Genomic DNA, 16725 nt, shown 5'->3' on the forward strand with positions numbered 1-16725 from the left:
ACATGACAAGCCACAAAGGCAACACCGACGCTGACCCTGACCTTTACCGATTTCGGCGTGAAAATGTAGCCTGTAGTCATTCTACGTCGACTGTTATGTGTTACGTGAGGACAAAGCTTTCACCCATCTGCACACACGCTGGCGTAAGTCTGCCATATATTACGTGAGGATGAAGCTCTCACCCACCTCACATGCACACACGCCGGCGTGAGTCAATGAGAATGGTGTTCGTTGCATGATATTCCTGGATACCAATTAGGTTGACCAAGTGTAGGAGGGTATCAATCGTCAATACACTCTTATTACCCAGTGCAAGAAACTAACTCACCAAGTGACTCTGACATTCAAGCTATCGAGCTCAAAAGCAAGCTTGAGTTAAACTGTATCAGTAAAGATTTATCAACCACACTAACAACTGCAACATTTATTAGATAATGTCAATGTAAACTGCTTTATGTCCTTTATAATAGAAGCCAAAACTACATATATCACATAAAGTGGTTTTGTCTGTGGATATCTTTTAGAAGAGGCTGAAATATACAATTCTATGCATATAGTCTTGAGTATTTAGATATCTTTCTCATGCTAAAAAGAACTACATAATCATTTCATTCTAGCGCCATACAAACTTCACAAAATCAGATCAAATCGACTACAACAGATCACTGGGTCCTTTCAAAAGTGACTGTAAATGATGGTAGAGATCCGAAACTCAGACAATAATGTAGCAAAGTAATAAATCATATTGACGGCATAAAGCTTACGCTTATTGTTTCCCACGATTATATAGTGCGGAAAGGAAATTCTATACAATATCTCACTCCTCATATTGATGAAGAAATGCAAGTTATCCCGATGTCAACAATTTTACAGTCACACATAATACACGTTACAGGGAGACGGTACCACCGCTCAGTATTCGTTCTTCATATCGATAACATTTCTTTAAATATAAACCGATAAATGTGAATGTTGTAATGGCTAAAGAGACAACTCCCTTAGTGTCCTTTGGTAAGATAGATGTATTTATTCCGTGTAGGATGGGTTGGTGTCCATCAAGGGAGAATTGTGACACATTCTGTTTATGTATGTTGACAAACATGAGTTTCGTCATGAGGCAAGTGTGTTGTAAGAACAGGAGTGTGAGCCAACCACCTGACACTTACTATCAGGCCTTCATACTTGCAGATGAGGTCCGTCCACCGGACTGGACCGTTATTGGACGGCGTAAGCCATACGCTAGTCTTTTCCTGGCATGTGTGGGCCAGACACTGACTGGTTACTGACAAATGCACGCGGTACACCGGCCCATTTGTAGGCCAAACACTGACCCTTTTCAAGCAGGTATAGGCAATATACCGTACACTGGCATGTTAATGGCAGATGTAGACCATACACAGCTAGCGAAAAACGAAAAACCTTATAAACCTAGCACCCTTCACACACACACACACACACACACACACACACACACACACACTGGAACACGTGCGCGCAAATCAACTTCCTAATCCAAGTATGGTGTTTACCTTCTCGTAACCCAAATGAAGTTTTGTATGCCCATTTTCCTGAAAATTTATCAAGCAAGGATAGAATAATTAAATCATTATCAATTTTCATCAAAATGTCAAGATAAACAGCCACGGGATTCACGAGGGTTACAGAACAAAGCAGACCTTATATCCCACACTATGTTTGTGGTGTTTACGAAAATGTGACTCATACTTCGGTAATTTATTGACAGACAACGGAAAAATCCACCACCTCATGTATACTTCACGTACACTCAGCACACTTCATATTACGTTATGATAGATACGTCTTCTATCTTTTCAACTCGGATTGTATACAGCACAAGCCCCACTATTAGCGACAACACGTATGCGACACCTTGTCCAAAGATGCAACATTTCATTTAGAGTTGCGAAGCCTCGTCCAGAAGTGCGACGCCTCGTTCAGAATAACAATGCTTTGTCACGATGTCCGACGCCACGTTCAAGAAGCAGTCTGTACAACGTCCCATCCAAACGTGCACATAACCCCCCCCCCCCTCCCCCCGGGGCAGGTGGGAGCCGGCACCAGTGGGTCACGGCAGAAGTCGACAACACGGTAAATGCCAAGGCAAGAGAGAATCACCCGCGGGAGCGGCAAATGCCCAGTCTACCCACGTCGGTCATGAACACTATTTCCAGCAAGAAATCTACCTGTCTTACATTACATATCCCGTACCAGTCTTACTCTCATCACAATTTTTCAGGACAAAGCCATATTTCCTAGTATGTAAGGCGACCCTTTGTACTCACGAGGAAGAGCAGGAGGCGAAGTATACAAAATAAGAGGGAAGATCCACCTTTCAATACACAAAATACCTTGGGATTTGTTGGGAGATTCTCCTCTTTCTTTAAAGTCATCACACGGAAGTCACGTCTATTGTCGAGATACAGACTACTGGTGATGCGAATAAGATGCACTAATAATGTAAACGTACATAAAAACAAAAGATATATATCTGAAACACCTTTACCCTTAACTTGATCCTAGGATTTATCAACACGTTATCGGGGTGGGGATCTCAAGAGTGTGGTAATAACATGATGATAAACATTGAAAGGGACGGTCAGAAACCCCAGGAGAGACGGGTCGAAAAGGAAGACCTGAAAATCAACCATGTCGGGTGTAAACATTCTTATTCTTTAATAATCAACATCACACAAGAGGAATATTGAAAGTTATATCTAATCAGCATGATGAACTGGGTCATTGATCACCTACTTGTAATCATATCCATTTTTGAAGTACGGGGAGGAAGTTTAACACCAGTGAGGCCGCTATCTGATGGAAGGAAGTGTATATTACGCGAAAGTGCACTCGTGACAAAGGCAAACACTATAGCTTGTGAATCACTGTGACCTTACTGCCATATATATATATGGGATAGGGGATTAAGAATACTTCCCACGTATTCCCTGCGTGTCGTAGAAGGCGACTGAAAGGGGAGGGAGCGGGAGGCTGGAAATCCTCCCCTATCGTTTTTTTTTTTTTAATTTTCCAAAAGAAGGAACAGAGGGGGGGTCAGGTGAGGATATTCCACAAAGGCCCAGTCCTCTGTTCTTAACGCTACTTCGCTAATGCGGGAAATGGCGAATAGTATGAAAAAAAAAAAAAAATATATATATATATATATATATATATATATATATATATATATATATATATATATATATATATATATATATATATATATATATATATATATATATATATATTCTTTCTTTTAAACTATTCGCCATTTCCCGCGCTAGCGAGGTAGCGTTAGGAACAGAGGACTGGGCCTTTTTTGGAATATCCTCACCTGGCCCCCTCTGTTCCTTCTTTTGGAAAATAAAAAAAAAAAAAAAACGAGAGGGGAGGATTTCCAGCCCCCCGCTCCCTCCCCTTTTAGTCGCCTTCTACGACACGTAGGGAATACGTGGGAAGTATTCTTAATCCCCTATCCCCAGGGATAATATATATATATATATATATATATATATATATCCCTGGGGATAGGGGAGAAAGAATTCTTCCCACGTATTCCCTGCGTGTCGTAGAAGGCGACTAAAAGGGGAGGGAGCGGGTGGCTGGAAATCCTCCCCTCTCGTTTTTTTTCAATTTTCCAAAAGAAGGAACAGAGAAGGGGGCCAGGTGAGGATATTCCCTCAAGGGCCCAGTCCTCTGTTCTTAACGCTACCTCGCTAACGCGGGAAATGGCGAATAGTACGAAAAAAAAAAAAAAAAAAAAAATATATATATATATATATATAATTTTACTTTGTCACTGTCTCCGGCGTTAGCGAGGAGACAGCAAGGAAACAAACGAAAGAATGGCCCAACCCACCCACATACACATGTATATACATACACGTCCACACACGCAAATATACATACCTATACATCACAACGTATACACATATATACACACACAGACATATACATATATACACATGTACATAATTCATACTGGCTGCCTTTATTCATTCCCATCGCCACCCCGCCACACATGAAATAAAAATGACCCTCACCCCTCATGTGTGCGAGGGAGCGCCAGGAAAGACAACAAAGGCTCCATTCGTTCACACTCAGTCTCTAGCTGTCATGTAATAATGCACCGAAACCACAGCTCCCTTTCCACATCCAGGCCCCACACAACTTTCCATGGTTTACCCCAGACGCTTCACATGCCCTGGTTCAATCCACTGACAGCACGTCGACCACGGTATACTACATCGTTCCAATTCTCTCTATTCCTTGCATGCCTTTCACCCTCCTGCATGTTCAGGCCCTGATCACTCAAAATCATTTTCACTCCATCTTTCCACCTCCAATTTGGTCTCCCACTTCTCATTCCCTCCACCTCTGACACATATGTCCTCTTTGTCAATCTTTCCTCACTCATTCTCTCCATGTGACCAAACCATTTCAAAACACCCTCTTCTGCTCTCTCAACCACACTCTTTTTATTACCACACACCTCTCTTACCCTATCATTACTTACTCAATCGAACCATGTCACACTACATATTGTCCTCAAACATCTCATTTCCAGCACATCCACCCTCCTCCGCACAATTCTATCTATAGCCCACGCCTCGCAACCATATAACATTGTTGGAACCACTATTCCTTTAAACATACCCATTTTTGCTTTCCGAGGTGATGTTCTCAACTTCCACACATTCTTCAACGCTCCCAGAACTTTCGCCCCCTACCCCACCCTATGATTCACTTCCGCTCCCGTGGTTCCATCCTCTGCCAAATCCACTCCCAATTATCTAAAGCCTTCACTTCCTCCAGTTCTTCTCCATTCAAACTTACCTCCCAATTGACTTGTCCCTCAAGCCTACTATACCTAATAACCTTGCTCTTATTCACATTTACTCTCAGCTTTCTTCTTTCACACACTTTACCAAACTCAGTCACCAGCTTCTGCAGTTTCTCACACGAATCAGCCACCAGCGCCGTATCATCAGCGAACAACAACTGACTCACTTCCCAAGCTCTCTCATCCACAACAGACTGCATACTTGCCCCTCTTTCCAAAACTCTTGCATTCACCTCCCTAACAACCCTATCCATAAACAAATTAAACAACCATGGAGACACCACACACCCCTGCCGCAAACCTACATTCACTGAGAACCAATCACTTTCCTCTCTTCCTACACGTACACATGCCTTACATCCTCGATAAAAACTTTTCACTAACAACTTACCTCCCACAACATATATTCTTAATATCTTCTATAGAGCATCTCTATCAACTCTATCATATGCCTTCTCCAGATCCATAAATGCTACATACAAATCCATTTGCTTTTCTAAGTATTTCTCACACACATTCTACAAAGCAAACACCTGATCCACACATCCTCTACCACTTCTGAAACCACACTACTCTTGCCCAATCTGATGCTCTGTACATGCCTTCACCCTCTCAATCAATACCCTCCCATATAATTACCCAGGAATACTCACCAAACTTATACCTCTGTAATTTGAGCACTCACTTTTATCCCCTTTGCATTTGTACAATGGCACTATGCAAGCATTCCGTCAATCCTCAGGCACCTCACCATAAGTCATACATACATTAAATAACCTTACCAACTAATCAACGATACAGTTACCCCCTTTTTTTAAATAAATTCCACCGCAATACCATCCAAACTCGCTGCCTTGCCGGCTTTCATCTTCCGCAGAGCTTTTACTACCCTTTCTCTGTTTACCAAATCATTCTCCCTAACCCTCGCACTTTGCACACCACCTCGACCAAAACACCCTATATCTGCCACTCTATCATCAAACACATTCAACAGACCTTCAAAATACTCACTCCATCTCCTCACATCACCACTACTTGTTATCACCTCCCCATTAGCCCCCTTCACTGAAGTTCCCATTTGTTGCTTTGTGTTACGCACTTTACTTACCTCCTTCCAAAACATCTTTTTATCCTCCCTAAAATTTAATGATACTCTCTCACCCCAACTCTCATTTGCCCTCTTTTTCACCTCTTGCACCTTTCTCTTGACCTCCTGCCTCTTTCTTTTATACATCTCCCACTCATTTTCATCATTTCCCTGCAAAAATCGTCCAAATGCCTCTCTCCTCTCTTTCACCAATAATCTTACTTCTTCATCCCACCACTCACTATTTTTTCTAATTTGCCCACCTCCAACGCTTCTCATGCCACAAGCATCTTTTGCGCAAGCCATCACTGCTTCCCTAAATATATCCCATTCCTCCCCCACTCCCCTTACGTCCTTTGTTCTCGCCTTTTTCCATTCTGAACTCAGTCTCTCCTGGTACATCCTCACACAAGTCTCCTTCCCAAGCTCACTTACTCTCACCACTCTTTTCACCCCAACATTCTCTCTTTTCTGAAAACCTCTACAAATCTTCACCTTCGCCTCCACAAGATAATGATCAGACATCCCTACAGTTGCACCTCTCAGCACATTAACATCCAAAAGTCTCTCTTTCGCGCACCTATCAATTAACACGTAATCCAATAACACTCTCTGGCCATCTCTCCTACTTACGTACGTATACTTATGTATATCTTTCGTTTTATACCAGGTATTCCCATTCACCAGTCCATTTTCAGCACATGAATCTACAAGCTCTTCACCATTTCCATTTACAACACTGAACACCCCATGTACACCAATTATTCCCTCAACTGCCACATCACTGTTCCTTGCATTCAAATCACCCATCACTATAACCCAGTCTCGTGCATCAAAACTAACAACACACTCACTCAGCTGCTCCCAAAACACTTGCCTCTCATAACCTTTCTTCTCATGCCCAGGTGCATATGCACCAATAATCATCAATCTCTCTCTCCATCCACTTTCAGTTTTACCCATATCAATCTAGAGTTTACTTTCTTACACTCTATCACATACTCCCACCACTCCTGTTTCAGGAGTGGTGCTACTCCTTCCCTTGCTCTTGTCCTCTCACTAACCCCTGACTTTACTCCCAAGACATTCCCAAACCACTCTTCCCCTTTACCCTTGAGCTTCGTTTCACTCGGAGCCAAAACATCCAGGTTCCTTTCCTCAAACATACTACCTATCTCTCCATTTTTCTCATCTTGATTACATCCACACACATTTCGACACCCTAATCTGAGCCTTTGAGGAGGATGAGCGCTCCCCGCGTGACTCCTGTTTCCCCTTTTAGAAAATACAAGGAGGGGAGGGTTCCCAGCAAACCGCTCCCGTCCCCTTTAGTCGCCTTCTACGACACGTGAGGAATGCGTGGGAAGTATTCTTTCTCCCCTATCCCCAGGGATATATATATATATCCACCCTGGGGATAGGGGAGAAAGAATACTTCCCACGTATTCCCTGCGTGTGGTAGAAGGCGACTAAAAGGGAAGGGAGCGGGGGGCTGGAAATCCTCCCCTCTCGTTTTTTTTTAATTTTCCAAAAGAAGGAACAGAGAAGGGGGCCAGGTGAGGATATTCCCTCAAAGGCCCAGTCCTCTGTTCTTAACGCTACCTCGCTATCGCGGGAAATGGCGAATAGTATAAAAGAAAAAAAAAAAAAAAAAAAATATATATATATATATATATATATATATATATATATATATATATATATATATATATATATTATCCCTGGGGATAGGGGAGAAAGAATACTTCCCACGTATTCCCTGCGTGTCGTAGAAGGCGACTAAAAGGGAAGGGAGCGGGGGGCTGGAAATCCTCCCCTCTCATTTTTTTTTTTTTTTTTTTTTCCAAAAGAAGGAACAGAGAAGGGGGCCAGGTGGGGATATTTCCTCAAAGGCCCAGTCCTCTGTTCTTAACGCTACCTCGCTAATGCGGGAAATGGCGAATAGTACGAAAGAAAAAGAAAGAATATATATATATATATATATATATATATATATATATATATATATATATATATATATATATATATATATATATATATATATATATATAATCTAGTCCTTTCATGAAATACAAATATCTTAAGCATTTTGTGTGATGCCTTTGATTATCAATTACTAGCAATATATCTAATAGTTGATTACGTTAGGTGAAGGTGATGTTCAAAGTGCAATCTCGCAAAACTAGGTGCTAGTGATATTCAAAGACGTATATCCCAGTTGAGGCCACCTCAGATACGTGGACATCATTAATATGTAAGAAAAATACATCAATAATTAATTTGAGGTTCCTCTGGTGTTGTGCAAGTAAATCTTAAGGCTCAAATGTTATGGGGAAGAAAGAAAGAAAATCCCACAGCTTTGTTGTATGAGAAAAAGAGGAAGGTCACACATCGTTCAATATACCCATCTCCTAACACCGGTTGCTGCAATATGTAAAAGAAACGGCATTTTTCCTGCATTGCCCACCATATAATGAGCTGTCTACACTTGTTTCATTATGACGTCTGCCGACAGTGAGGCAATATCTTAACAATAAACGTTAAAGGTGAATAAGATTTCAAAACATTCGACTGATGTAATAATACAAAATGACGATCACCTTTTGCCTTAATAACACAAGTAGCTCTTACTGGAAAGCTGATAAAACTAAATATTTAAACTCCTTGAACACGAAGGTACGATCCTTGAATAGGATGATCTGGACCCTTGATTCCTTCCTTAAAGATCAGGTCAAAGGCCAAGCTAACAAACCCAGTGGTCGCTCATTCGTTCTCGAGAGTCGTACCGCCGTGCATAAGCGACGTACCGTCGTCTGAAAGGACCGTACCATCATCCTTGAGGGTCGTATCGTTATGCACAAAGCAGGCAAATCACGGCAAGATGCAATGTCCCGCTATGACATAACACCCACGATCGCAGGAGGAAGGCCAAGCCTGCGTGCTGACAAAAGATCTCAACTGATCCGACACAGACAAACTGTAAAATATCTGCTCCAGAATTTTACAAGGTTTATGGCGAAATTTTTGACTCGTGTGGGATGTACCCTTGACATGAATCACCACCAGTTTGCTCTCAATGTAATTCTGCTGCCGACCATTTACATTCGTGACTGTGAATGACGGGTAAAACTTCAAGAGAAATTAGCTTTGTTTGTACCGTGTGGCCATGATGAAGGGAACCCACACCTATACCGTACTCTAATCATTAGATCAATTGAAAACAAGTGATTAATTGTTTTATAGCGACACACGTACCTGAATACCTGTATGACAAGATCTCAGTGATGATTATAACCAGCAGGGTCATCCTAGTAGGTTTGGCAGTTATCAGATTTGACCGCCGGGGCTGCATCTCGCTAAGCTCAAGAATCATCAAATGTTAGTTGGTATGAGAAAACACGGCCGTGATTGAAATAATTCTTCGAGTTATGCCGAATGCATTAGTTTATTCAGGTTATTTGATGCTTTAAATTTTTCGTGTCACTCGTCTGCGGAGTGGGAGAATGGCCACGAAAACGAAAATATCCAAGTATTTTCAAAGACAAAGATAAACCATCTGCTGTGAATTATAATATGGGTTGACTGTTCTTTCTTTATGTGGTAAATGTAATTCTAGTATAGCTTACCTGTGGAAAAACTTATGGTCTTAATTCCCATTTGTATGAGGGCTATCAATTGCCATATTTAAGTTGTCGTACCGCACACCAGCAATAAGCTGAATACACTCTCGTTTAATCTGCATTGCATCTAAAGAGAACACTTGTATGCAAAGATAAAACATGATGCAATAAAGTCGTAAAGTTTATGCAGAGAGACGTACATACATCATAAACATACATTTTTGTAAATTATTCTGGCAAGAGTTCGCTACTTTCCCTCAAGCTAAATTTCAAGGTGAGCATCTACCTCGCTGCCAGATGAATGACAAAAACGATACGTCATTTACAATATAAGAAAGAATATAATTGCATTTTACGTTTAACTTTTCGCTATTCCTTAAACGTCACAATGTAGTAGTTGATGTAGTTGTTCATCTAACAAACCCAAAAACTACGTGACAATTTGTCACGCGGAAGTTATTCTGCCTAGCCGTCAATGTTCAGATTGTCCTGCCTCATGGACATAATGAAACTCCTGCTGGGTTACTGTTCTCTTCAATCTGGATATTGCCAGCAGCAGCGGCAGGAGGACACGGGACTCGTGCTGCTGGCTCACACGGCACCAGTGTGACCAGAGCGAGCGGGCGACTGTTCCTAGTCTACGTAGGATACGCTTCCAGGAATTCCACCAGCGATTATAGGTACATTTTATTGATTTTATAGACTCATTATGCGTTTTGTCATGATGTAATACATATTATGCATGATTCTGTTCGATAAGATTCATAATGAGAGCTTTCTTTAGTAACTAGCATGACTGACAATCACATTTTTCTCCTTTGAATAGGAAATCGTAATCAATATATATATATATATATATATATATATATATATATATATATATATATATATATATATATAACACTTGCAAATAAAGAAAAAAATCTCGAAATAACACGGGATGATATTATAAACGAACATCATGAATTTTTTTTCGATATCCGGGTGCCTTGAGGTGAAAAAACTTAACGCACTTTGAGATTAACAACAAAAAATTACAAAAAAAACATATACATACATACATATATATATATATATATATATATATATATATATATATATATAGATAGATAGATAGATAGATAGATAGATATATAGATAAATAGAGAGATAGTGTGTGTGTGTGTGTGTGTGTGTGTGTGTGTGCTCAGTGAAAACCTGCTGTGGTAACTTGCTTCCAGAGGGATAGGCTGGGTGTGTCTTAGACTAGGACTGGCCAGTGTTCTGTTGAGTGTGGTAGAGGAAGGTAGTGCTGCGCGGCCCGGGCCTGGGCTGGTTGGTGCTGCTCGCTGAGCTCCTGCTATGACATTGTACAATGTGGAGAAATTTTGGGCCTCGTTACTGCATGGGTTGGTGGGAGGATGTGCGGTAAGTCACCTGTTTTGTTGATACTGTAGTGTATTTAATGGTATATCGAGAAAATTATGCGACTATTTCAGATTAGAAAATATATAATGGTTTACGTTAAAAATCATGTGGAATTCACTATTCTGATTCTTAATCATGTTTAAAATCCATGTACTCCAAAGTGGGGTCCCTTGCGAAATGTAATCAGTGTTGCCTGCCTTGACTGTTAATGAAGACAACAACTTCTTACTCTCGATGTTGTCCTGATCCACAAGTCTGTATGTATTGCTAGAGCGGAGACTGTACACTGTACATGTTGTCAGAGAGATTGTACAGAATACAAGGTGTCATAAGGGGACTGTGCAGAATACATGGTGTCCAAGGAAACTGTACACAGTACAACAGATGTGCTAAGGTACTCTTCATCAGGTGCACATCTTGCTCCACGAAGCCTACAAAGTGACCAAGTAAATGTACAGATTACCTTTACACTATTATATTTGGTGTTACAGTGAAAATGAACATCACTGTGAATGTACTTAAACAATTACAGTTAATCTTATAGCAAGTTTACGTGGTAAGGAAGCAACAATACTTGGTGCCAGTATCGAAATACAAGAGAATATCCAGCATTTGGTCAAGTTGGGAGGGTATGAATCACGAACTCGCAACAATAATGAGGAGAAGCTCAAAACAAGAGTGACAGGTAAGGAAATATTGTCTGAGAGAACTGCACTTTTTGAGTTATTTGAATGTTAAATTCAGTATTTGATGCCAGTCAGATTCTCAAAACACCGATTAGCAGCTGTTGTAGAGAAGTAGGTTCATTATAGAGTACGACAACCGTTTTTGAACGAGAGTAGATATGGATCTCATAAGATAAAACAGCTGATAGCTATAATCAAAGGAATTTTGTTCGGTCAAACGCATTAACATGATTTCGCTAATTGAAACTTTTGTTGTAAGCATGTCAGTTTTTTAGGAAAATGTTGAAAATGTTGTTTCACAGATCACAAGTGTAAATCACTGAAACTAATGAACAAACATCAAAATAGATTTATATTTCCAAACGAGGGACTAAAAAAAGGTTAAAGTAATTTATGAACTGTCATCAAGTTTATCCTATACTGCATAGCTCAAGGAGGGAGGTCGCCCCCTTTCCTTTGGATGCACCCCTAAGTACAAAGATAATTTACATTATTGCACAAGTGCACTAAGTACTTCAGTAAGAGTAAAAAGTATATTTCACCCCTTCAACTAGTGTTCAAAGTGCTGCAGTAATAAGGCCGGACGGTCATGACCCGAGTACACATTTCTGTAGCAAGACAATCGCATGCAGAACCACATCGTATGTACACAGTGCAAAAGGAAGTATCCATACCTATATTCAGTGTACATAGTAGAATACATGTAAACTGTGCTCAGTGCGTGTAATCTGCTATTACTAATTTGCATTATCACTTTTATTGTACTCTGCCACAAAAGTGTAGATATTGCCACAAACTTGTAAACTGCCAGTCAAGGAAGTCTGCAGTGCCGTATTAAGTGTACAATGCTAAAAATGTACTGTGCGATAAGTACAAACGGTGCCAAAGTAAATGTGCAATGCCATAGTAAGTGAATATAGTGCCACAGTAACTGAAAAATGCCCCAGTTGGTGTACACAGTGTCACAGTGAATGTACAGTGCTACAGAAAGTGTATAAAGTTGTCACGGCAAGCGTATCGTACCACAGTTAGTGTACAGTGCCGCAGTAACTTTACGCAAGGCCGAAGTATAAGTCTACAGTGCTTCGGTAAGTGTCCAAAGTGCCACAGTAAGTTTACAACGGTGCACAAGCATGAAGTGCCACGGCAGATGTAGAGTGTACCACAGCAAGTGCACTACGTACGGTTGGTCACTGTTTCTCACGCTATATATCAAAATATTTTGTTCACGTTTCGATAACTCGTGTTTTCTTTACCGTCTTCGTCTACTTCAGTCAAAGCATTACATTCAACACTATCTATACTCCTTACATTGCTGCCCTCAATTCTATCTTGTGATAGTCTCACTTCTTTTCGTTGACTCCTATGTTCTGTTCTTTACAGTCCATTGTGTGCAGTCTGCTGGACTTGTCCCCTTTCCATTGTGTTTGACTCATTGTTCTCGCTGTGGTTCACATGACTGTTTTCATTGTTGTAGGGAACCCAAAGCCTTATTATACTGTCCTTCAATCAGTTATTACTATGGTATCCGTAACCCTTATTTTATTGTTCGTAATCCGCTGGCCTTAAGCTGTCTATAATCTGTTGTCCTTACTTTGCTACTTTAATTCCACCGTCCATATTCCATTGCCATTAAATCTTTCCTCTGCCCGTTTTTTTCCCACGTTCCTTACCTTATTGCCCTTGCTGCATTACCCTTAGCCTTACCTCTTCCACCATTTTCTGGTCCAACTGCCTTTATTATCCTTGCACCATTACCTCGGTTGTCGTTATTCCACTGCCCTTATTTCGTTGCTCTTGCTCTCTCAGCCTTTTTCTATTGTCCTTATTCCACTGTCATTACTTTGCCGTCCATCTCCTACCGTTATTACCCCATTCCCCATATTCACCTGATCTCACCGGACAGTTTGGTTTCGGTTCTATCGGTATCCTTATATTTTCCTGTTGTTTGAAATCTTGTGTTATGTACTGTTTTGTCTTGCTCGCTTCTCTCTCACTTTCCCATCCTTGCCACACTTTGTCTTAATCCCTCGAGCACGACTCTTGGGCACGACCCTTGGGTCAGATCAGATGCTAGGCCAAGGTGTCGTACCGTCATGCTGAGAGAGGATCCTCTGCCATCGTACTCCAAGGATTTCAAAGTCCCGTGCACTTCCGAAATCCATCATATTGTTATTTTTCATAAGACTTCATTTCGTCTTCCACTGGTATGTATATGTGTGTAATTACCTATTTGTTCCGTACGGGAAAGGAGTTCTGTACTCGTAGGCAACCGCGTCTCATGAACTTTCCCTATCATGCAATTTTCCACAATTCTGTATGATGTCATCATCCTTGTACACCTACCTTACTCAGTGTATCCCATTGACCGTTACTCATAACCTATAAAGTACATTTCTTCTTTTTTTTTCATGTTTACTCCTTGATTTCATGTTATGGCCTTTGGTTGTCCTATCCCTGCATCTTTCGAAGAACTGTTCACTGTTGACGTTATCAAACTGGTTATAGATTTAAATTTTGTGGTCAAATCACCCCTTACTTGTCTCTTTTCCATGGTGGAGAAATTTTAGGCCTCCAACCTTTTCCTGTAACTCGGCTGTCTTGATTCTTGTTTCATCTCTGTTCTCCTCCTGACCATCTTTATTATCATTATTATTTTCATTATTACTATTATTATTATTATTATTATTATTATTATTATTATTATTATTATTATTATCATTATTATTAGTATTATTATTAATTATTATTATACATAATCGGTTTCCCTCGTCAGCGAGGTAGCACCAGCAAGCAGACGAAGAATGGCCTATTCACTCATATGCACATATATATACATAAACGCCCATACATGCACATATACATACATATACATAAACATAGACATTATATATATATATATATATATATATATATATATATATATATATATATATATATTTGCTTGCCTTAATCCATTTCTGGCGCTCCCCTGCCCCACAGGAAACAGCAAGCTTCAGCGAGGTAGCACCAGGAAAACAGACAAAACAAAGGCCACATTCGTTCACACTTAGTCTCTAGCTGTCATGTATAATGCACCGAAACCACAGCTTTTTATCCACATCCAGGCCTCACAGACCTTACCATGGTTTACCCCAGACGTTTTACAGTTACAGCACGTCGACCCCGGTGTACCACATAGTTCCAATTCACTCTATTCCTTGCACGCCTCTCACCCTCATGCATGTTCAGGCCCCGATCGCTCAAAATCTCCATTCCATCCTTCCTCCTCCAATTTGGTCTCCCGCTTGTTCCCTTCACCTCTGACACATATATCCTCTTTGTCAATCTTTCCTCACTCATTCTCTCCATATGTCCAAACCATTTCATCACACCCTCTTCTGCTCTCTCAACCACATTCTTTTTACTTCCGCACATCTCTCTTACACTTTCATTACTTACTCGATCAAACCACCTCACACCATTGTCCTCAAACATTTCATTTCCAACACATCCCCCGTCCTCCGTACAATCCTATCTGTAGCCCATGCCTCGCAATGCATAACATTATTGGAACTACTATTCCTAAAAACATACCCATTTTTGCTTTGAGATAACCTCTTTCCACACATTCTTCATCGCTCCCAGAATTTTCTCCCCTTCCCTCACCCTGTGAGTCACTTCCGTTTCCATGGTTCCATTCGCTGCTAAGTCTACGCCCAGATATCTAAAACACTTCGCTTCCTCCAGTTTTTCTCCATTCAAACTTAAATCCCAATTAACTGTCCCTCAACCCTACTTAGCCTAATAACTTTGCTCTTATTCACATGTACTCTCAACTTTCTCCTTTCACACACATTTCCAGACTCAGTCACCAACTTCGGTTTCTTACTCGAATCAGCCACCAGAGCTGTATCATCGGCGAACAACAACTGACTCTTCCTAGGCCCTCTCATCCCCAACAGACCGCATACGCGCTTCTCTCTCCAAAACTCTTGCATTTATTAACCTAACCATCCCATCCATAAACAAATTAAACAACTATGGAGACATCACACACCTCTCTCCCTACTCGCACACTTGCCTTACATCCTTATTAAAATTTTTCACTTCTTTTAGCGATTACCTCCCACACCATATACTCTTAAGACCTTCCACAAAGCATCTCTATCAACCCTCCAGATCCATAAATGCTACATACAAATCCATCTGTTATTCTAAGTATTTCTAACACACATTCTTCAAAGCAAACACCTGATCCACACATCCTCTGTCACTTCTGAAACCACACTGCTCTTCCCCAGTTTGATGCTCTGTACTTGCCTTCACCCTCTCAATGGATACCCTCTCATATAATTTCTAAGGAATACTCAACAGACTTATGCCTTTTTAGTTTGAACACCCACCTTTATCCCCTTTGCCTTTGTACATTGGTACTATGCATGTATTCGTCCTATTCTCAGGCACTTCACCCCCTTTTTTTTCTTGATGAATTCTACATATCATCCAAACCCGCCGCCTTGCTTTCACTACCTCTTCTCTCTTAACTGAACCATCTCCCTGACCCTCTCAAATCGCCCACCATCCCGACCAAAACACTATGTATATGTGTGAGCAAGTACCAGGAGAGACTGAGTACAGAATGGAAAAAGGTTAGAACAATGGAAGTATGGGGAGTGGGGGAGGAATGGGATATATTTAGGGAATCAGTGATGGATTGCGCAAAAGATGCTTGTGGCATGAGAAGCGTGGGAGGTGGGTTGATTAGAAAGGGTAGTGAGTGGTGGGATGAAGAAGTAAGATTATCAGTGAAAGAGAAGAGAGAGGCATTTGGACGATTTTTGCAGGAAAAAATGCAATTGAGTGGGAGATGTATAAAAGAAAGAGACAGGAGGTCAAGAGAAAGGTGCAAGAGGTGAAAAAGAGGGCAAATGAGAGTTGGGGTGAGAGAGTATCATTAAATTTTAGGGAGAATAAAAAGATGTTCTGGAAGGAGGTAAATAAAGTGCGTAAGACAAGGGAGCAAATGGGAACTTCAGTGAAGGGCGCTAATGGGGACGTGATAACAAGTAGTGATGTGAGAAG

General features: G+C 40.8%; 1 protein-coding gene across 8 annotated transcripts in view; it reads left to right on the forward strand.

Moving 5' to 3' along the window:
* LOC139764076 (uncharacterized) overlaps positions 1-16725 on the forward strand; it is a 239659-nt gene that overhangs the window by 141472 nt on the left and 81462 nt on the right. For 2 of the 8 annotated variants that reach the window (XM_071690551.1, XM_071690555.1), the window contains exon 1: positions 10100-10248. The exons of 4 other annotated variants lie outside the window; for them this stretch is intronic. Coding sequence is in view for 2 of the 4 variants with exons in the window: in XM_071690548.1 (XP_071546649.1) it covers positions 10910-10975 (66 nt within the window). In the remaining 2 variants the exon portion in view is untranslated. Of the gene's footprint in view, positions 1-10099; positions 10249-10817; positions 10976-16725 lie in introns of those variants that run through there. 2 more of the 8 variants (XM_071690548.1, XM_071690549.1) reach the window with 2 other exon arrangements.

Source organism: Panulirus ornatus, chromosome 48 (assembly GCF_036320965.1).
Source record: "Panulirus ornatus isolate Po-2019 chromosome 48, ASM3632096v1, whole genome shotgun sequence".
Taxonomy (NCBI): domain Eukaryota; kingdom Metazoa; phylum Arthropoda; class Malacostraca; order Decapoda; family Palinuridae; genus Panulirus; species Panulirus ornatus.